This window comes from Sminthopsis crassicaudata, chromosome 2 (assembly GCF_048593235.1).
Source record: "Sminthopsis crassicaudata isolate SCR6 chromosome 2, ASM4859323v1, whole genome shotgun sequence".
Lineage (NCBI taxonomy): Eukaryota > Metazoa > Chordata > Mammalia > Dasyuromorphia > Dasyuridae > Sminthopsis > Sminthopsis crassicaudata.
Genome location: NC_133618.1, coordinates 269598668 through 269622773, shown reverse-complemented (window position 1 = coordinate 269622773; position 24106 = coordinate 269598668). Strand labels below are relative to the sequence as shown.

The 24106-nt window shown below is 33.8% G+C and overlaps 1 protein-coding gene across 4 annotated transcripts in view; it reads right to left on the bottom strand.

Moving 5' to 3' along the window:
* The window catches only part of EIF2AK4 (eukaryotic translation initiation factor 2 alpha kinase 4), a 108698-nt gene that overhangs the window by 54928 nt on the left and 29664 nt on the right, over positions 1 to 24106 (bottom strand). For 3 of the 4 annotated variants that reach the window (XM_074289253.1, XM_074289252.1, XM_074289254.1), the window contains exons 6-11: positions 22121 to 22281; positions 15555 to 15670; positions 12277 to 12434; positions 7621 to 8156; positions 2486 to 2595; positions 171 to 328 (exon numbers count right to left, since the gene is read on the bottom strand). In XM_074289253.1, the coding sequence (XP_074145354.1) occupies positions 171 to 328; positions 2486 to 2595; positions 7621 to 8156; positions 12277 to 12434; positions 15555 to 15670; positions 22121 to 22281 (1239 nt within the window). The remainder of the gene's footprint in view (positions 1 to 170; positions 329 to 2485; positions 2596 to 7620; positions 8157 to 12276; positions 12435 to 15554; positions 15671 to 22120; positions 22282 to 24106) is intronic. The other variant, XM_074289255.1, reaches the window with a different exon arrangement.

Here is a 24106-nt window from a genome sequence, read left to right as displayed (position 1 = left end):
GCTGGGAAGGTGCAAATGATCACTACTTCAACTAATAGTAACAATTTTCTAAAAATCTGATAAGAGGTTTTTAGAAGGAAAATAAGCACTACTATTAAAATAATGAGAAAGTGTTTCAGAGATCAGAAGAGGGAATCAGAAATGTGAATGAGAAAAATTGTATACCATACCTTGATGACAGCTCCAAAAGCTCCTTTACCAAGTAAATGTAATTCTTCAAATTCATTAAAATATCGGGAAAATTGTCTTTGTGTTTCAGTGAAAAATGATGCACTGGGGAGCTGGTTGCTGGGAATAACAGTTTCAGCATAATCTAACCCTCCAGAATCTGAGGTAAAACAAAAAAGATTTAAGAAAAACATTCAAAGTACAGCAAATGGCATAAACACTAAAGTAAGCATTCCTAGTCAGCAGATTAGGATATATCATTAGATTTTCAAGTCTTACCTAGAGATTTTCAAGCTTATTGCTGCTAGCAACTTCCTCTCCTCAATAGCCCTCATTTCTCCTCTGTGGTCCCTTTCCTGTTTTAAGTGATTTACTGGGTTTTTTTTTTTTTTTTTTTTTTTAACAGTTAACAAAATTGGTTTACTTAGATATGGCATAAAAAGGATTCAACAAGGATATTCCAGCACTTAGTAGAGAAATGGTCTCCCTAGTCTCCTCATAAAAATGTAGCTATTTGGCAGGAAAGGGTAGGGCAATTTGCAGATTTGGGAAATCCACCAAATTTAAAGGAACCTGATTTCATGAGAGTTGGTTTTCCTCAGATAACCAAGAAATAACAAATTCAGCCAGAGGTTCCCAGGAAGCAGCATCTACTGAGTTGCAGCTCAAGCTCAGGGCAAGCTTTGTCTCATGATCAGAGAAATACTAGCCCAAACCACATTATTAAGGGAAGGACAAAGCCTGATAATGGTTCTATCAATATATTCCTTATTCATTCATGGTCAATGTGCATATTGTTTTTGTGTGTTCCTTATTCTGTATCACTTCATATAATAATCCTTCCCATAGATCCATTTGTTCTTCTGAAATGACTTACTGTTGCTAGGCTCTGCCCATCCCTTCCCTGCTTAGGGTCTTCCCTGATAATATTCTACTTCACAAATGTTAAGGTAACATTGAGATTTTAGGTAGTTATTTGTTAAAAAAAAAAAAAAAAAAAAAAAAAGGATAGGCAACCCTGTCATAGCGAAACAAATTGCTTCTTATCTCAATTACATTAACGATATCATTCTTATGGTGCATATCTCCTCTAGATTTGAACACATTTATACAAAATCTTAACTATCTTATATATCATAACATGCTTTATACACAAATGCTCCCAATGGTGGTGAGGCTGAAAAGCTACTTAGCTCTGCCATTGCTTTTGTGGCCCTTAGCTAGTGTTGGAAGCAGGCAGCTACCACCACAAGCCTTACTCCAGGCCAACTGGCCCACTCAAGGCAAATACATTAGGGTCCTGCTTTACTTCTCCCCACTCTGCATATCAATTATCTTTGTAAAGATTTATTGAAATTTTTATTGTCTGAATTTGGAGTGCTCAGGGAGCTTTCACACTTATACAATAGTTCTAATAAAGTCTAACCCAAAATTATATTTTTACAGAATCAATCAATGAGTTTGAGGTGCAATATGCTTTTCAGTTCCACTAGTACTTATATCTAATTAGCATGAAGGACAATGTGAAACTATTCTAAATTGTATAATGTGGATAGATATTGAAATTGAAGAATATCCACCATTAGAAATCTTTCACAAACTTATAGAATTTCAGAATTGAGAGAGATCTTAAAGAAAGTTTTAATCTTAAAGTTTTTGTCAAACTATTCTTTTTAAAAAAAAAACTATCTACACAAGTTTGACCATGGATACCTGCCCCTGCTCAAAATTCTTCAGTGGCTCACATATAGTCTTTAGTATGAAATACAACTTTTTAGTCTGGCATTGGAAACCATCTACAATTTGCCTTCTACCAACTTTTCAGGACTTATTCCATATTAGTTCTCCTTAATGGAAATAGCATTTCAGACAAACTGGCCAATTAGCTGTTCCCCCAAATGAATGGGATTTCATCCATCTCCTTGTCTGGAATGTTGTTCCCCATCATTTTTGCCTCTCAGAATCTCTGTTTAGTCTTTTCAGGCTCAGTTCAAGGATCACCCCCTAAGGAAAGCCTTTTCTTATCTCCTTGCCCAGTTCCTAGTTGTCAGTGTTCCATTCCTCCTCAATTTATTGAAGATTTATTTATCTGTACAAATGTTAATTACGTCAAGAACAATGTCAACTACTTGAAAGCAGAGTCTGTTTTGCTTTGTAGCCTCAGTATACTAGCACAGCACCTTCCAAATACTAGGTGTCTGATAAATGTGACAATATGCTTAAAGTAGAGATCTGGAAAAAAGGTTCTTCAAGTTGGAAGATTTTGATCTCCAAATATTTGCCTGCTAAAATGAAGCATCAAAAGGAAAAAGCTTACCTTCAGGACTCTCTTCTATCAAAGGCACTTTGAGCTGAGGAGGATTTATGAATTCGTGTTTCAATAACTGCTGAGGATTCCATCTTTCCTTGTCATCTAAACACACACATCTTAGGGAACAAGGAAATAAAGAATATTTAAATACCAAAAAGGAACAAATAATTAGTTAGCCAAGACACTTCTAACTACCTAAGGCAAAGGAGAAGGAACCATGCATTAAAAAGTTTCAGATTACTGATGAATCAAGCTTAACATGCAATTCAATAAACATCTTAAATGCAATTATTATGTATAAAGTAATTTGTGAGACTCTGGAGATACAAAAGCAATCCAAAAAAAAAAGTCTTTGCCTCAAGGACTTTACATTTAACAAAGGAATTAAATATGTATTTACTTGGGACCTACTATATCCTTAATACTGTGTGTGATGAGTGTGATGGGAAGCCAGAAGAGAGAACTATATGACATAGTCCCTGTCATCAAGGGGCTTATAATCTTTGGAGAAGACAAACCTTTTATAGATGATATTGCCAATCAAAACCTTGTATGAATTCATAATGCACCCCACAATTCAGTAACAGACATGACACACTATAACTGAAATTAGTAAAGTAAACCTTGCTTAACCATGGCTAGCCTTGATCTGAAAGTCTAAAAGATTTAGAAACCTTAAAATAAGCTGGTTGTCTATAAGGCCTAGGATCCCATGAAGCTCTTTCTCAATTTAGTTACTTTGATATTGAAGATGCATGACTTTTTTGGTGTGGGTACTTCCTTCACCAACACTGATTGGAGCCCCTGAATATTGTGGTCTTTATGAGTTGTGGCTAAAGAAACACTTCTTACTCAGTGGCCACATCTTAGGAGATGCGCTTCTCAGACCTATTAATAAGCTGGTTCTTGGACTACAAGCACAGAATCCATTACTGATTCTGTACTCAAAGCCTTTCCAAACAGATAGGACCTTCTAGAGGCATGCAATCAGTGTAACTTTTAGGAAGCAAGTTATTACATAATGTTATATTCTGCATCAAACCAGAATGGATATCAATTATAGATAAGGAACTACTAAAGTTTTTACCAATGATTAAGGAGAGATGTTCTCTCTGAACATACATGGAACTTTAGATAATTAAGTTCTGAAAATAAAATCTTCATAACATGAGCATTCTTATATATAGTGAGATAAGCAGAACAAGGAAAATTACAAACACAATGACTCCAGTTGTATATGCTGGAGAAAAACAATGAAGGTAGAAAGGCTTTAAATAGCAATGATTAATCTTAGCCTGGAGAAGAGCCAAGGAAAAGCATCTGATACTTTGTTGGAGGGATGAGGCGCAACCGGTGAAGGTTCTGTATATACTGTCAAATACGGATGACATCTTGTTTGGTCTTCCTTTTTTTTGTCACAATATTAATTAGCCTTATAGGAATGGGGAGGAAGAAGAAAATATGGAAAAATGAAGGAAACAATTGCAAGATAAAAACAAAAGGCAACAACAAAACAAAATTGTCATTCTTTGGAGATAAAAAGAAATACAAAAATAATGTCACTCAGTAAAATTTTTAAAAATTTTGTCATATTTCATAGATTTTTAAAAATCATTCATTTTCATTCTTTTTTAATTAAAGCTTTTTATTTTTAAAACATATACATAGATAATTTTTAACATTGATCCTTGCATAGCCTTGTGTTCCAAATTTTCCCTTCCTTCCCCCTCCCTCTCCCCTAGATGAGCAGGCAATCCAATATATGTTATACATTTTAAAATATATATATTAAATCCAACATATATTCATTTTCAAATATATAGTGTCCCAAGTTTTAATGCAGTTTTGTACTTCAGTAGTCTTTAGGACACCATACATATCTGCTCTTCTCTGTTAGAAGATATTAGAAAAGAGGGGAAAAAAGAAAAACTAGCCAACATATCTAACAAATCTGAAAATATATGCAATATTCTATACTCATAATTTCTCATCCCTATAATGAAGGGAAGGAAATATGTTTTCTTACTCTTTTGGGGGTCAAGCTTGATTAGTAGGGTCACACATTGTTTTTTTGTTCTTCCCAACTATACTGTTGATTGTATATTCTGTTTTTCTGGAAACATTATATTTATGGTTTTTCTAATTTTGCTTACATTATCTGGCAAGCATTAAAGTACTTTAAAATGTTTGCTAATTGGTTATTTCATTCTGTATTATTTGACCTAACTTTTCTCATGCTTTTCATATTTTAAATGCCTCACCTTCCTATCTCATCCTTCTATCTACAATGCCATCTATCTGATACCGTTATTTACTTAAGTCCATCGGGATCAAGATCTTCTGAACTCACAGATCTTTAGAATCTATACCTCCAGTGCCTGTGGAAGTTAATCCAATCACCTTTGGAACTTCTGCCCCCAGTATTCAGTAATCCTGTTTGATGTCCATGCACACATTGGCCTAATTACACCACTAGATGGCCCCAGACTAATTTTTGCTTGAAGACCTCCAATGAAGGGAGAATTTACTACTTCTAGAGGAAGTCTACTCCATTTTACTTCTGTACTCTAATTGTTAGCAAAAGGGCAGCTAGATGGTGTAGTGGATGGAGTGTCAGGCCTAGAGTTAGAAAGCCATCTTTCTCAGTTCAAATCTGCATTCAGACATTTATTCCTGTTTGCTTCAATTTTCTCATCTGTAAAAGGAGCTAGAAAAGAGAATGAAAAATCATTCTCATATTTTTGCCAAGAAAATTCCAAATGGGGTCAAGAGCACCTATCTAAAAAATGACTGAACAACAAATTATTAGCAAGTTTTCTTTACACTAACCTTCAATCTGCCTCCAAAAAAAAAAAAAAAAAAAAAAAAACCTCACTTGATCCTACTATACTTGCTAGCTATTGTCTGCTATATCTCTTCTCTTTCTTGGCTAATCTCACTAAGAAAGTCATCTGCACAAAATGCTCCCACTTTCCTTCCTCCTAAATCTTAAACAATCTGGCATCTGACATCATTCAACCGAAATTGCCCTTTTCAAAGTTACTAATGATTCTTTAAATCAATTTAAATGGTATTTTCTCAATTCTCATTCTTCTTTATCTGTCTTTAGGCTTTAATGCTGCTGCTTAACATTTTCTACTGGATATTCTCTCCTTTCTAGGTTTTTATTACATTGTTCTCTTTAAGGGGGATTAGAAAAAATTAAACAACTTTAACAACAAATTATATCAATAATTTTTTTAAAGAGTGTAATCATATGTTTAATATATATTGAATTACTGTCTAGGGGAGGAAGTGGGGTAAAGGAAAGAGAAAAAAATTTTGGAACACAGGTTTTTCAAGAGTGAATGTTGAGGGAGTGGAGGGAGGGAGGGGATAATTTGGAAAAATGAATAAAAAAAATTAAAAAAAAAAAGAGTGAATATTGAAATTAATTTTGAATTTTTAAAATAAAAAGCTATTTAGAACAGTGTAATCAGGCACTGTTCTCTCCTGTTTTTCTTCCTATTGGACTATGACTTCTCAGTCTTCCTTGTTATGTTTTCAATGCTGTATATCCCCTAGAAATCTCAAGTAACATATATCTAAAATAGAGGACTCGTTCATTATCTTTATTCCCCAATCTCTCACTTTTGCAGCTTTCCTGTAACCATTTAGGACATCACTATCTCCCTACTCATCCAGACTCATAATCTTGGTATCATCCTCAATATCTCTCATACTCACACTAAATATCAAATACTGTTTATATTTTTACAACATCTTTTATAAATTTTCCCTTCTTTCCACTCACAAAATCCCTAATCCTTGTACAGGTTTTTACCAACTCTCACTCAGACTGGATAACCTCTCTGACACAAGTCTTTCTTTATTTCACTAAGCTGCCAAGATGATTTTCCTAAACTGCAAGCCTGACCATGTTAGTCTTCTATTCCCAGGACTTCTCAAGCTTTTTCCACTCGAGAAATTTTTATGTAACATAGGTACATATAATTTTATAAATAAGTATATAAAATAGAAATGCAAATAAAACATTTACTCCTAATAAATCAAGAGTATATGACCCCCACAGTCATTATGAGACTTCATATAGGATCACAAACCACAGTATAAGGTAGCAATTCACACAGTTCTTTTCAATTAACTATTTATTCCCTATAACTTCCAAAATCAAATATAAAGGCCTGTTCAGCATTTAAAGTTCTTTACAACAAGATTCTTTTCTACCTTTCTAGTCTTTGCACTTTTACTCCCCTTCATGTATTTTATGATCTATTCCTTGTACAAAACAGTCCATCTTTTACCTCTACACCTTTGTGCTGGGTATTCTCCTCACCTCTGCCTTTTAGCTTCCTCAGATTCCTTTAAGAATCAACTCCCTCTTCTGAGGGGAACATTCCTAGGTCTGTCCACTACTATCAATTCCCTTCTGAGATTACCTTCTAAGTATGCTGTAAATATCATTTATGTATACCTATCTGTCAGTCTATGTGGTTTTTCCCATTAGGATGGGAGCTCTTTGAAGGTCTACATTCTTCTTTTTATCCCCAGTGCTTAGCAGAGTAAATGTTTTAAAAAATGCTTCTTGACTGACTCTAAACAGAAGTACTTACCTTTAGTCCCTTGAGTGGAAGCATTAGACAAGACTAACTGGCAATCCTAAGGAATTCTCTATTTGGGGAGCCTTGAGTATTTGACCACAATAAGTCTTGAATATGTCTATGATATCATGCAAAAGTTTGAAAGCTATGAAAAAATAAATCTGGATGGAACTGGAGAATATAAGAGTTAAGCTTATGTGAAATACAGGTAATCCAGGAGTTCAGAAAATATGCCAAATGAGGAGAGAAAGAGGGTACAAAGAACTGATTCTAAAGCAGAATTTCAGGTTCCTTGTCTTCAAAGTCAGACACTCAAGGGGCAGCTAGGTAGTGCAGTGGATAGAGCCTTGAAGTCAGGAGCACCTGAGTTCAAATATGGCCTTAGATACTTAACACTTCCTAGCTATGTGACCCTGGGCAAGTCACTTAGCCCCAAATGCCTCAGCAAAAAAAAAAAAAAAAAGTCAGACACTCAGTGCTGCCAGTATTCTATTGATATAGTTGGAGATGAGAATAAACAAGAATACCAAGGACACTTACTTCTTTAGAAAGTCTTGGAAGTCGGCGGGGAGGTCACTGGGGACAGTGACAGGGTATTTTTTACTTTCTTGACCCTGGCTGAGGGAAAGCAACAAGAGGCCCAAGCTCCACACATCTCCTTTCTTCCCAGTTTTGTTAGGCAGAGCATCATCACTAAAACGAACTCGTGTTTGCTCAAAAACATCCTCTTTGCAGATATCTGCCAAGCGTTTGGAAATACTGTAGTCTGTAATCTTGATGGTGCCTTCAATGTCCACCAGGACATTTGAAGCACTCAGGACTTTGTGTACCACTGAATTGCTATGCAAATAATCAAGGCCTGACAGAAGCTGGGATGCATAACCTCGCAGCTGATCAACAGGAAGAGGGACTGCTTTGCTCAGATATGTAGAGAGAGAAAGACCACTGATGTGTTCCACTAAAATGTCCACAACAAGAGAATTGCCCTTTTCTCTGAGGGTCATTGCTTGATAGTGTACTATATTTGGATGGCTCAATTTCACCAGTGAGTTGAATTCTGCTTCTGCCCCTTGAATCTGATTTAAAAAAAAAACAAAACACAAAGTTTACCATACATTAGTTAGAATTAACTGCCATTTTGTTTCATAATGGAAAATGAATTTTCAAGAGAAAACTAGAAGGAAGCCCTAAATTGGTATAAGACTGATAAAGCTGGAAAAGCTTAACTCATTGTTTGTGTATGAAATTAGTAATTTAGTCCATATCCCACTCTGTCAATAGAGGCAAAATTTACAACATGAAATATTTATTTTGAATTTGAATGATACCAAAAAAGGTCAAGATCCTTTCTCTTTAATAAAATTTTGGTTTAGGAATTAAAATTTGACACTAAATCATTTTCATCAATTTAACTGCTTTAATTGTTTTGTCAATTAAAACCAAAACCAAAACAGTATTAACAGTTTAGTAATTTTTAAAACTTAAGTAATTTTTTGATTATTCCACATCTCATGAGTAAATTTGTAAGCTTATTTTCAGGCCATTTTAGATGCAATTATAAATAGGCAGTTTGGGTCAAGTTTAGTCTAATGGTATAATATTAGCAATCAGGAAAAAGAAGAAATAATGCTATTTCTTATTTTCAGTACTAAAAATTCTTGCCAGTTTTTCTTTGTCTTAAAAACCAATTTTGACAAAATACTTCAAGGAAAGGGTAGGGAAACTCCATTTAACAGTCTCAGTTTTCTGAAAACATGACTTTAAGAAAAATAGTATTGCTTGTCAGTTGTCAGTTCACTAGAAACAATGTTAAAAACAGCAGATATCTTCGTGGATATCTAAAAATCAGACTATAAAAGCTTAAAATTGGTCAATGCTAAGTCTATATTCTAGTTAAGCTGTGTTTCTTAAATGCTAAATGATTTGAGATAAAAAGAATTACCATACCGACAAAACGGGGGAAAAGTAGGGGTACTTCTAGGTGCTGTTAGAATATTTGGGGTACAGGGAGAAAGAAGGTAGAAACTAACAGGTTTCTGCTCAGTCCAGTAATCTTTTGGAAGTTGATGGGAAAAGTGGCCGCTTTCCCCCCAGGAACACAAAATACTAATTTAAATTAAGAAAACTAACTACTTTCATATGAGTTTTTGAGGAGAAACCCCCAAAAAACATTTCTTTTAAAAATATTTCTCAGACAAAGGAACAAGAGTTCCTTTATAGAAAGCAAGAAATCTAATATCAATTATGCATATGAAATCATGAAAAACATTTCCATATTACTGTTCTATAAGAAACAATCAGCAGGATGATTTCAGAAAGGCCTGGAGAGATTTACATGAACTGATGCTAAGTGAAGTGAGTAAAACAAAAACATAATACATAGATAGTAACAAGAAGATTTTTTGATGATCATCTGTAATGGATGTGGCTCTTTTCAACAATTAGGTGATTTAGGAAATTCCAATAGATTTATGGTGAAGAGAGCCATCTGCATCCAGAAAGAGGACTATGAGGACTGAAGTGGATCACTACATAGTATTTTCACTTTTGTTGTTGTTTACTTACTTTTTTCTTTCTCATTTCTCTATTTGATCTGATTTTTCTTGTGCAGTATGATAAATGTGAAAATATATATAGAAGGGGCAGCTAGGTGGTGCAGTGGATAGAGCACCAGCCTTGAATTCAGGAGGACCCAAGTTCAAATCTGGTCTCAGATACTTAACACTTCCTAGCTGTGTGATCCTGGGCAAGTCACTTAACCCCAGCCTCAGGAAAAAAAAAAAGAAAAAGAAAATATATATAGAAGAATTACACGTTTAACATATATTGGATTACTTGCCATCTAGGGAAGGGGATATGGGAAAGAGAGGGAGAAAAATTTGGAATATGAGGTTTTGCAAGGATAAATGCTGAAAACTATTTTTATGTGTATTTTGAAAATAAAAGCTATTATTTTAAAAAATAGAAGAAAAAAAAAGAAAGAAAGAAAAACATTTCCATATTAGCCATGTTGCAAAAAAAAGAAGAAAACTAAGAAAAGTGGAAAAAATATGCCTCAGATTCTCTCAGTTCTCTACTTGAAAGGTAGATAGCACTTTTTCATCATAATCCTTCAAAATTGTCTTGGATCACTGAATTGACTGAAATAGCCAAGTCCTTCACAGTTTATATAGTTGGGTACAATGAGGCTATTACTGTGCATAATGTTCTCTTGGTTCCACTCACTCCACTTTGCATCACTTTATATATCTCTTCTCAGGTTCTGCTGAAACCAGCTTATTTCTCATTTCTTATTGTACAATAGTATTTCTTTATAATCATATACCACAGCTTATTTAATCAATTCCCCAATGATAAGTATCTACTCAAATTTTAATCTTTGCTAACACAAAAAAGAGCTACTATAATATTTTTGTACATATCAGTCCTTTTTGTTTTGTTTTTTATTTCTTTGAGATATAGATGTATTAATGATATTGTAAAGGGTATGCACAGTTTTATAGTCTTTTGGCTATAGTTCCAAATTGTTCTCTAGAATATTCAGATTGGTTCACAACTCAACCAGCACTGTGTTAATGTTGCAGTTTTTACACATTCTTTCTAATATTTATCATTTTTCTTTTTTGTCGTGCTAGCCAATCTAATAGGTGTGAGATGGTACCTCAGAGTTGTTTAATTTGCATTTGTCTAATCAGTGGTGATTAAATTTTTTCCTATGACTACATATAGTTTTGATTTTTTTTCAAAATTGGCAAATAGATAAAGGATATTAATAGACAATTAGGAAAAAACTCTTATTTTTATAAATTTGATTCAATTCTCTAAATACTTAAGAAATGAGGCCTTTATTAGAGAAATTTGCTATAAATTGTCCCCCTGCTTCCCACCAATTTTCTTTGGCTGCATTGATTTTATTTGTGTATAAACTTTTTAAATTAATGTAACCAAAATCATCCATTTTATTTCTCATGATCCTCTCTATCTATCTCTGGTTGTAAATTCCTTTCTCATCTATAGAGTTGATAGGTTAAAATTTTCTATGCTCCCCTAATTTGCTTATGATATTGTCCTTTATGTCTAAATCATTACTCATTCTGACTTTTATCTTAATATATGGTATAAGATATTGGTCTACACCAAATTTCTGTGAAACTGCAATCTTGTCCCAAAAGCTTAGATATCTGCATTTATCAAATAATATATTGCTATGATTATTTACTATTATATATGGTATACCTATTTTAGACCACTGTTTCTCCACTGTTTCTTAGCCAGTACTAGATTGTTTTCATGAATACCACTTTGTAATACACTTTCAAATTTGGTACTACTGTGCTGCCTTCCTTCACAGGTTTTTTTAAAATTGATTTCTCTGACATTCTAGACCAGGGGTTCTCAAACTATGGCCTGCAGGCCAGATATGGCCCGCTGAGGACATTTATGAGGCCTGCCGAGTTATGGCAAATGGGCTGAGGGGCAGAGACAGTGTGAATTTTTGTTTTTACTATAGTCCGGCCCTCCAAAAGTCTGAGGAACATTGAACTGGCCCCCTATTTAAAAAGTTTGAGGACCACTGTTTTAGACCTTTTGTTCTTCCAGATAATGTGGTTATTTTTTCTAGTTCTAAAAAAATTATTTTGACAGTTTGATTGATATGGCACTGAATATGTAAATTTAGATAGAAGTATCATTTTTATTATATTGGCTCAGCCCACCCAGGAGCAACTAACAATTCTCTAATTGTCTAAAATCTGTTTTTATTTGTGTGAAAAGTATTTTGTAATTATATTCATATAGCTTCTAAGTTTGCCTTGGCATGTAAACTCCCAAGTATTTTTTAATTATCTGCAGTTACTTTAGATGGAATTTCTTTTTCTATCTTTGTTTGCTGGACTTTGTTGGTAATATACAGAAATGCTAATTATTTATATGGGTTTATTTTATATCCTGTAACTTTACTAAAATTATTAACTTTCAATAGCTTTTTAGATGGCTCTCTAGGATTCTACATATAGCATCAGATTATCTACAGTGTATTAGTTTTTCCTCATTGCCTATTCTAATTCCTTATATTTCTTTTTTCTAATCTCATGACTATAGAAAGCATTTCTACGAGGTCATTCTTTTATTTGGTCAGTATAGCAACATATTAAAATGTTCCACTAGTCTCCAAGTAAAGAAAAAAGTGTTCTCAACCTGTTTTTTGCATTTATCAATCTTCTCTCTTTCTTGACTGGTAAGAAACTGGCCCAGTTTTTCTTGCCACTGAAGTATCCACTCATATAAAAGGACAAAGTTCCCAGTAGCTGTTTCCAAGGCATTATAGGTATATTTTCCAAGCTGTACATCATTGTCTGTATATAAAACAACAAAAAGAGAAATGAAGTTAAATTTCACTGTTATATTTTTCTTTGGTTTGATAGACAAAGAAAAATACAAAGAGCTAAGAGAAGGACAGAAAAAAAAAATATCTGATAAGGAATCTTCAAACTGAATATTAAGTCCAACATCTTATTACCTACATCAAAATCAAATTCATTTACAATCTCCTGCTCAGGTTCCACAAAATTACATGGACACAAATGCTTTCAAAATGCCAAAACAAAAAACAAAAAAATAGAGAAACTGAACATAGTGAAATTCTATAAAGTTTTTTTCTGATCAGTGTTTGCAGAAAGAAAAAATCTAGGACATTATCTCAATTTCAAGGAAAAAGATCATTCAGTAAAAGCATTTTAAAATCCAAGTAATAAATCGGATAGTTTCCTGAACTGGCTGCCTTCTTAAAAACAATACATGCAAGCTGCTAGATGATGCAGTGGATAGAGCACCAGCCCTAAAGTCAGGAGGACCTGAGTTCAAATCTATTCTCAGACACTTAACACTTCCTAGCTGTGTGATCCTGTTAAGTCCCTTAACCCCAATTGCCTCAGCAAAACAAAAACAAACAAAAACAATGCATGCTCAGTATGCCTATTTATATCAGGAATTGATATTAAGAAAGTCCCAGAAAAGATGAGCGAATGAAATATAGCATCTAACCAGTCAGAGGTACAGTTTTTTAAAATGTTCACAGGATAAGGTATGCTGTTACTTAAATAAAAGGTATTATAAATGTAATATGTAAGGCAGTCAATGTGATTTTTCAGTGTTACATGAAAATTTCAGGCTAATAATAGCAATGACAAAGGAGAAAAGTAAGAGGACCAAAGAACATACTACAGAAAGAAGAAAAACAGTTAACAATAAAACTTTGCATGAACCAAGGTATGCTAAAAATGACAATTTATAAGCTAGTCATTTTACTCCCAAAACATGCATTTTTTTTCTTTGAAATTTTAAAACCTTTCAATGGAAAATAATGATTAATTAATTGATCTAAAAAAAGCCCTCAAACAAAAAAACAACTTTACAGGAACTCAAAGTACATTTAAAAGTCTATTCCTGGGGCAACTAGGTGGCGCAGTGGATAGAGCACCAGCCCTGAATTCAGGAGGACCCAAGTTCAAATCTGGTCTCAAACACTTAACACTTCCTAGCTGTGTGACCCTGGGCAAGTCATTTAACCCCAGCCTCAGGGGGGAAAAAAGTCTATTCCTGCTGTGGAAAATAAATGATGTAGTTTATGAAGACCCTTCAAAATACAAATTGCCTTTCTAATTAATAAGGGCAATATGTTTAATGAATACTAGTGAGACTCTGAGAAAAATACATGGTAATGAGTAGTAGATTAGGATTAATTTACCTCCCTGAAATCCCTCTACGATCAATGGGCTTTGTGCCATGAATTTCAAATGTCTCTCAGACAAGTATTCCAATGCCAATCATTTTTATCAAAGATCTCAAGTTTCCCATATAATTGATTGGTCACTAGTTTGTATAGGATGGTCACTTTGTACAGAATATTATACTAGGTGCTATGTAATAAACTTTCAATTAACCAAAATTATCAAGTTTATCTATTTCCTTTGTATTTTCTTTCTACTGACTGCTTTTTATTATTATTATTATTATTATTATTCTGCTATTCAATTTAACTCCTTAAGAAGGATGGAAAGTGGAAAATAAAGGAGGTAAAATTTGATGGAACAAAAACATGAAGCTACTTAAATTCATTTTTGCAATTTTGCATCATCCAGACTCTTCCTGCTCCCAGAATATCAGGTATAGAGATGACTGTATCTCTAAAATAAAAATAAGGTACATATTTAGGGCAAAGACACTAGGTCCTGAAAAACTATTTTAAATTCTACTTTACTCAAAAAGTAAAATTTCAAAAGATAATCTTTTTAGAAATTGCTAAATAAAACAATCAAAACTGGACCCTCTTCATCAGTTATCAAATATACCAGAAGAAAAAGGCAAACAGGTTGTGATCACCAATTTCTGAAAAAGATACTTCATGGTTATTAAAGGGCTACAAGGCACTTAAAAACCCATGTTAATTACAAAAATTTTTTAAAAAAATTTTTAGCAGTAGATGCCTGATAATTCTAATATTGGAAATTATGTGTGACTAATACATTATTTAGTATTAATGTATACTCTCCCTTCAAAAAACTGAGATCATTTAAAAGATATTATCTAATTTGTCCTAATAAGATTCCTAAGAAGATAGATTATTATCTTTCTTGGAGGGGGAGAAAATGAGCCCCGGAGAACGTCAAAGTGATTTGCCTGGAATTACACTTAATTATTATTATTTATCCAGATCAAAGACAGCAGGAAGGTAATGTCAATTTGCAAATGGCCTGGATTTAAGTGAAGATGGGTTGTGCAAAGTCATTAGCCTCATTCTCTCTTCCAGAGTCATTTGAGCCTACTGGCAAGATATAGATCAGGGAACAACTAGATATGATCCCAGATGCAGTGGGAGACCCAGACCTTTTTAAACTTAAGATCTTTCTCAGATCTGTCTGATGCAATGTCCATTCAGTGATTTAAGATTAGATAAGAAATGAGGCAAAAGATGGCCTAGTTTGCCTACTATAAATTAGAGGGGAAGACACTCAGGGTTTTCGACCAGAATAGAAACATTTGCTATTTGTACTCAGTTTGAGGCATTAAAACTCAAACAAGGAACAATGGACTGGGACTTATTATTGGCCAATCAGTGAAAGCCAGAGTGATTGGACTTTAAGATATAGTCAAGTAACTCCATTTGAATCCCAGTGATGGAGCTTTATTTCAAGAAATAGTAAATTATACTGAACCAATGATAGGTAAGAATAGAATTCAGGACTTTTCTCATTAGTCCAGAGTTCTTTCACAGTACCTCTTAAAATGTAGGAAATGTTAGGAGGATAATGCTAGCAGTACCTCCCTCACATTGTAAAGTCAAATGCGATAAAGAATGAAAAGCACTGCGCAAAATTTAAAGGTTATCTATGTATCAATAGTCATCATCATCCTGCCATTCTTTCCAATGGTCATTTTTGGTCCTTAAAATAAATGGATGTAGCTAGTTTACTCACCAATACATTTCCCTTTGTGCACCGTGAGCTGACAAGGATTACCCATATTGAAATACAGGATTTCACAAGAGCCAGGCGAATCTTCACTACTACATATAGAATACTGACGTTCTCGCCTTAAAAATAAATTTGAACAATGATTTTTTCTTCAATTTAGCATTAAACATGGAAAACCCATTTATTTGGAATCTGTTTTTCTACCTGTCCCCATATAAGTAGTACAACAAGGAATTAAGATGATTTGTAAATGTGGCTCATTTGAGCTATCCTAGTAAAAGATGTACAGCCATACATGAACAGAAACCAATGTTACTAAGCAAAAAGTTGACAAGTTACATTCATAGTGTTGTGAAAAAAAGTAACATGTCTTTTTATAAATATCTAAATGAAATTGGCTTCATTGTGAAAGTTATTTTAACATATGAAGGATGACATTTTATGTTATCAGCATCTATGTGTCTATTTTCCAATAATTTATTTTGGATAAAGGATTTAATTTCTTCACATTTTCTAAAACAGTGCAAGAAATACACAGCATGAAACGTAATAAAACTATCAACATGCCAGAACATATATTTCCTGATAAAAGTTTCTCTTCAAGGAAGAGAAAATCACTTTGGAAGGTAAGCTTGGATCTCTTTCAGCTTGAGGAAGTGAAGACATGTTTGGTAGCTCCTTTAGTACCCTTTCCCATTTGTGTATAAATATATCTACATCCCCTCGATTCTAAAAAGACCTATACAAATCACTTTTTTTTTTTTTTTTTTTACCATTTAGCTCACTCTCTGAGTTTTCTCCCTAAAATTCTGGAAAAAAATTCTCTACATCTATTGATTCTACTTCATCATCACCTATTCTCTTCTAAATTTTTTGCAGTTGGATTTTTTCCACTGCAATTTGGCAAAATCTATTTTCAAAGGTCATCAGTGACTTTCCTAACTGCCAAATTCAATTACTCCCCCTCTTGGAGTGGGGACCCCGCTCCAAGCTTATCTTTTTTGACCTCTCTTTAAGTTACGCCCACTGCTGACTACACTTCTATTGGACATTTTTTCTTTCCTCTGACTTCAGATACATAACACTTTTGGTTCTCTTTCTTTTAGAACCACTCTGTCTCCTTCACTGGTTCCTAATCCTCTTCTCAATCATTTAATGTGGGTGTTGCCCAAGAAACTTTCCTTGACCCTCCTTTTTTTCTCCCTTACATGCTCTTCTCTTTAGCAAACTTGTTACTCAATAATTTCACTCATGTCTGATTCTGCATGACTCATTTGGGATTTTCTTTGCAAAGATATTAAAGTGATTTGCCATTTCTTTCTCTTCATTTTATAGATGAGAAAACTGAGGCAAATAGGGTTAATGTGATTTGTCCAGGTTAATTTCTCTACAACTTAAAACGTGTCTGGGGTTGCATCTGAATTCAGGTCTTACTGACTCCACACAGCATTCTATGCACTGCACCATCAAGCTGCCCTCTTTAGCAAATCACCACAGTTTTAATTGCTACTTATGTAAGTGACTTCTAAATCTAAAGCTATGGTCTCTCATTTTTTTCTGAATATCACACTTGTATATCCTACTGCCACCTCCAACTTAATATGTCCAAATCTAGGCTATTATCTTTCCTCTGCACTTTACTGATCCTATATGCAGAAATACCAATTCTCATGACCCTTATATAACAGCTCCCTAGTATCCATTCCTTCTGCTTTATTCTTCCTGCCACTTCCATTATACAGATTTTTCATTACCACCTGTCTGATGCTATAATAGCCACCTGACAGATCCTTCAATCAATATTCCCTGATTCCCTTGCACCACCTCTAGCAGATTTAGCAACACTTTTGCTTTGCACCTCTGTGATGCACTTACAGTACGAGAGAGTGTATTACATATTACATAATTGTGTTTGTCTTATCTCATACTAAGCTCTAAACCCTAAATAAGGTAATGGAGATGTCCCATGACAATCCAGAGTCTCTTGAATCATCCAGCACAGAACTTAGCACATAGATGCTTGATCCTTTCTTGCTTACTGAATAGACTATTTCAAATAAATAGATGGTCTGCATTGCAGTGCACTGTAAGAAACACCAGATGCTATGTAAAGTAGTGTTAGCTAACATTTTTGTTATAATCACTATCATGAAAAAATTCTATTTTATCCTGATCCCTTGAAGGAGTTTGGTGTTTGCTCAAATGTATAATTATGAAATCCTAAGATCCTCCATTGTTATTCCAGGATCAAAGCTCTAAAGCTGGAAAAAGTCTCTACCACTTTATCCTATATCATTTCTCTTCCAACAAATTTAAAACTAGAATGAAGAGGATAATTTCCATATTTAATCCCCAAAAGACTGATAAAGTTACAAAATTAAATTAAATTTGCTCTTTTGATAATAGGGCTATCCTCTAGCATTTCTGGCATAGCACTTCACTTGGAAAATATTTCATGGTCTCATTAGCACCAGTGGAATTTAATGATTGTCATCTATATAATTCTTAAGGGACAGATCTCACCCAAGAATCTTATTTTAGTTTTTGGAGCTAAACCAAATCTGAGAATATTAAGTTTTTCCAAAGTGAAGGTCAGATGAGTAAATGGGTTCTTGCCAAGATATGCAAGAATTTATCATGACTACATTACTTATACTGACTTAGTAAGGATAAGTGAAACTAATCCAGTTCAGAAAGAAATCTTTGTTAAAAGTAACTCATTGTTTATTGAATGTACTACTGTCCTCTAAATAGATGAGCCTCTTTCAATATGCACAGAATTACAAAAGTTCTGCAGTTACAGAGATTCAAATTTCAAAAATCTAAAAATCTTATATAAAGAATCATCACTCCAATTTAAAGATGAACAAACTGAAGCAGGGAGATGTTCTGTATCAACCAACCATGTAATTCAGCATACAATCTGGTCCTATTGAGCCTTCAAGCCCTCTTTCAAGGGTACTATAAATACAGTGTTTGATTCAAGTCAATAATAGGAACCATGTTTATAGAGCTTTTTTTGCTTCTAAGGACTTCAAAGTACTTCAAATCACATTTGTAGGTCATCAGTTTCACAAAGAAGGAAGAATTATCAGAGTGGAGCTTTCCTGAATTTTATGTTACTTGTAGCACAGAGAAATTAAGGCCACAGCCAAATGGCCAGGGACTAGTGGAATGACTAGTGTCAGTACCAAAATTTGTCTGGCCCTTAGCTCTTGTCATCATATCTGAGTTGAGGAATCATTTTCATTAGAAGCCACAATTTCCTATTTAAAAAAAAAAAAGTCCCTATCATGTCACAGATAATAGTGGATATCAGTAGTCATACAAACAATACAAAAAAAAGTATTGTATTTTCTTAACAAAATACAAAAAGAAATGTAGCTTTCTTCTCTGTTCTTATCCTTGACAATCCAAGGTCTATTTCTGCCTTGTGTTTGCCTTTGTTTAAATCCTATTTGTTATTATTATTTTTTGAAGTGGACCCTTGCATACTGTAATATAATGAATTACAAAGTAAAAATCTGTTTAAGAAAATAAACCATAGTTTGTGAGAAACATCAATAGATATCTTCTTTAATAGTTCAAGCTGTTTTTTTAAAGGAAATACCAAATCCAAGGTTGCACAAGATATACTTTATACATTTTATACAACTATATTACAATCACTGCTCTTCTATTTAAGAAAAAAAGTTACATAAAATCCTAAAATCAGCTAAACTATTTTATTCAACTAATTCAATGTTTTTCTATGCTAATTCTCTGTACTTATAATCCCAGAGACTGCCACTATTCCTGCCACATCATTTATGCTTAATAAATACTTGTTGAATGATTTAAAAAAATTAAACTGGTTATTTTTTTAAAGGAATCAGTATTTCTTAAGTATATATTATATTCTCGACAGTGTGCTAGGTACTAAAGGTAAAAATAAAAAAAAAAATTCCTATTTTTAAAGAACTTAAATCTTCTTTGTAGTTTGTTATTTATTTAGATGAATATGCAAAAAGCCAAAAAGACTACAGGTTTCTTCCCCAGTCCTATCCAACACTGATTTCTTTTACAATAAGATCAGATACAATTAGCTCATAAAAACAATTATCTCATATCATAGTTGGTTTTAAGAATGGGAAATAAAAGGTTTATTTCCTTCACTTGTGCAAATCAGAGAAATCTATAAAGACAAGGAAAAAGATAAAGAGTGAAGCAAGAAAAGAACTAGTCATTTCCTAGTATTACTCCTAGTTATTCAAGAGAATAAAAACAAATTTTAACAGCTACTATTTTACAAACATATGTCTTTAGTGAGAAAGAGGGAAAACTTCCCCTCCCTTTTTTTTTTCCAATTCTATTCAACAAATACTGAATATTCCCTATATGTAAGACATTGTGATAAATACTTTGATGAAAACCAAGCTGGTAAGAAGTATATTGCAATGAAATTGAGAAGACTGGAAATACACAAAGAAAATAGAGTGAGACAAAACACCAAAAAGGTAGCACACTGTCATAATTGTTCTCTTATAAGCTCTGGATGGCATTGTTCTTCTGGTAAGCCATTTTGTAGTATTCTCAGATAGGTTCAGTACTTTCTTCCAAGGGAAACTGCACTTTAGCATTACTGAAGCTGCCTGCAAAGGTCACTAATCAGGCAGGGATCATTCATTAAGAGTAATGTGATATAGTAGAATGAGCAACAGACTAAGAGTCCTGAAGGTTCTAAATGTATCCCTGACTGGTAGACTGGTCATGGGATCTTGGGAAAGTCATTTAATCTCATGGGCTTCGGTTTCTCCAACTCTAAGATGAAGGACTTAAAACTCTTTATAATTTTTCCAGTTTTGACAAGTCTATTGATAGGGATAGAACAACTAGAACTAGAAACATATTGACTTAAAAAAACCACTAATTGGGGCAGCTAGGTGGCACAGCAGATCGAGCACCAGCCCTGAAGTCAGGAGGACCTGAGTTCAAATCTGATCGCAGACACTTAACACTTCCTAGCTGTGTGACCCTGGGCAAGTCACTTAACTCCAGCCTCAGGGGGAAAAAAAACCCACTAATTAACATTATCTATCTATGCTTGGTTTAGTTCCCAATTACAATTTGCAGGTAGCATGGACTCCTAGTTAGATATCTCTGGCATAGGGAATTCTCTGGTGTACCTGAGTACTCTGTCCCATGAACCAATGTGGAGAGGGACTTTTATAGTCTTAGAGAGTTGCCTAGAGCATGAGAGGCTAAGCCTCTGCCCATGGTCACACAAATAATATGTGCCAGAGAGGGGACATAGACTTGAAGGCCAGCTTTTTTATCCATTAGGCCACTCACTTAACAATTCTATAATTCTATTAATATTTTATGTATTACCATCCACAAAAGGAAAAACTTTGCCTCCCACATACCATTCACATTTGAGAAATGAAAACTGAATTGAAATCCAATTAAAGTAACACTAGGTATTTCTACTTGTTTAATAAGTGCAAGGTAATAAAACCTCCAATCCATAGTAAATGCTAAAGGAATGTAGAGCAGCTAGAGACCATAAGGTACAATAATAGTGAACAGGCTAGAAGTGAGATTAATGAAGGGTTCAATAACTCGCAGGACAGAGGACTTGGAGGATCAGTACCACCTTCAGATTCTGTGGCTCCCATTTATAGGCCCATGTTCATCTCTTGATTAGTTAGTTTGATAGCCAAGAAGAACACACATTTCTCTCCTATATTCTATTTCTGTGGAAGAATTATTCTTTCCTTATTAGCATGTCATTCAATTGCTAGCTTTGAAACTATACTTCATGTTTTACAATTCCATTTCTATAGTAAAACTCCTTCTATGTTCCCAATCATTAGGCCAAGAACTATTCTCAACTAAATGCAGCTGCAGATGGTAAGAACATAGACTTTCTTGTTCCTTTTCCCTAAACCAGATTACAGAAACTTTACAGCACCCAGAAAGAAAATATGGAGGAGAGTTCTGATGGCTTTAAGGTGGTCAATTTTTTTCTAGGACAGTTATTCATAAGTAAGGGGCTCTGTAAATTAAGAGCAACTTGCACTTATCCTGTAAAATTCTTAGGATTTTACAGGATAAGTACAAGTAGTTCTTAATTTATGTTGATTGTTTAAGAGATCAGAAAGAAAAAAAAAAAAAAAAAAAACTACATGTTGTGAAATTTATATTGATCATCCAGACTAAGAAATAACTAAAAAACCCTTTTCTATAGTCTAAATTGGAATTAGAAACATAATTGGAACACTTCAAAGTGGTTTTTTAATGAAGTTTTCTATTAGGAATGAGTCAGTATAGGTTTAAAAAATGTTATTTAGAAAATAGAATTTTCCCTAATTATAATACTGTATTGTATGTTACATTTGGATCTTAAAAGCTGATGACATAGTTCATTAACTTTTACACTGCCACTAAATAGAGTGGATAACAAATTATAAGGAGTTCCCTCCAAATGATAAATTCTATAACCCACTCGTCAGTCCCTGCATATTTTTCAAAAAAGCTCACTATAAATCAATATATATCCTCCCATACCAAAAATACTAGGTACATACTTTGATCTCCCTGTGGAGTTTGCACGATGTTTAACATGGCCTACATGGTCTAAGGCACCTCCATTTATACTGACAGATGGTTTGTATCCAGTTAGGTCTTTTCTGGAATTTTCTGGAATTCTGGAATCTTGGTTTGCTAAATTGGCAATTTCCAAGCGTTCCTACAAAAGAAATATCAAATCAGTCTGATAGAAATTATAGAAAAATATTAAATCTTTAGTCCCAGGATGGGGAATAACAAAGCTCTGGATTTAGAAATCTAGAGATAGTTATCAAAACAAACTTAGAAATAAATTTTTGTTTTTCAGTTAAGATTACATGCTAGTTCTCTCTTCATCACAGTTATCCGTCAATTCTCCAATTTAGGACTCTCAAACTTAAGTTACAGGTTTAGCAACAATCTCATTCTCAGTCAACTAAAACTACTCTTTGAAAATATCAACGACCTCTTAATTTCCCAATCTAATAGTCTTTTCATAGCCTTCATTCTTTTCCACTTATCTGCTGCATGACCCGGCTTATCATCTTCTTCTGTGTATTCTCTCCTCTCAGGATTTTCATGGCATTATTTTCTCTTCTGATTCACCTTTCTGATAGCTCCAATTCCATTTCCTTGACAGGATCAACACCCATTATTACATCCTAACTGTGGGTATTCCCCAAACTTCTTTCTTAAGCTCTTTTTTATTTCTCTTTCTATATAACCTCATTTGCTCCCATGGTTTTTATTGTCACTTTTATTCAGATGATTCTCAGATTTCTATATAGAGATTTAATCTGTTCTCTGAGATTCTATATCACTTATTATTTTTTGAATAATTCAAACTGGATATTTTTTAAGACATCAAACTCAACATGTCAAAAACTATCTTCCTTCCTATCCCCAAACTCTTCCATCTTCCAAATGTCCCTATTTCTGTTGAAGGTACCACATGCTTCTAGTTGCCCAGGCTCATAACTTTGATATTATCTGAGACACCAAATCCTCTTCCCCTCAATATATTCAATCAATTTCCAAATCTTGCTGTTATCTGAACAACTTCTCTGATTTCTGACTTGTTCTGCCCCTCACACAGCCACTACTACCTTGTTAAGGTCATTGTTACTCCTATTATTTATAAGATTATTGAATGGCCTTTGAGTCAGTTTTATTGACTCCAATCTCTCACTACCCTATAATTCATACTCCATATCCTGCCAAAGTAATTTTCCTTAAATACAGATCTGATCATGACTCCTCTACTCAATCCACTCTAAAGACTTCTTATTGCCTCTGTATTCAAATACAAACTCCTCTCTAACTTTAAACACCTTGTACAACCTGGCTCTAACTTATCTTTGAACAATAATAATAATGACAATTATCGTTAATATAAATACCTATAAACTGCTTTTTAAATCTCATTTTTATCCTTACAACAATCCTGGGAAGTGAGTGCAATTTTTCAGATAAGAGAATACTTCCACTCCTCTTCCTAACTCTGATCTAGCTAAGCTAAGCTTCTGTCATAGATGACATTCCATCTCTTTCCTCTGTATCTCTGCAATGCCTGTCCCAAAAGTGGGGAATTCCCTTCCTTCCTTCCTTCTTCTGTAGAATCTCTCTCTTCTTTTAAGATGCAGCTAAAGCGCACCTTCTTCATGCAACTTTTCCTAATGGCCCTCACTATTAATGTCCTCCCTTTCAGAATACCTTCTCTGGAATGACTATATATGTATGTACATACATATATATTTATGCTGTACATATTTTCATTTATATTTGTTTTCTCCTCTATTAGAACCAGATTTTGGTTCTGAATCTATTGTTCCTTGCAACTATTCCATACTATACCTTTGGAGAACCAAAAATATATTTTTTAGTAGACCAGACTATATTTGGATTAATCAAAGACACTAGGGATGTTTAGCCTGGAAAAAAGTAGATTTATAAGGAACATGATAGATGTTTGTAAGTATCTGAAGAACTATGATGGGAAAGAGAAA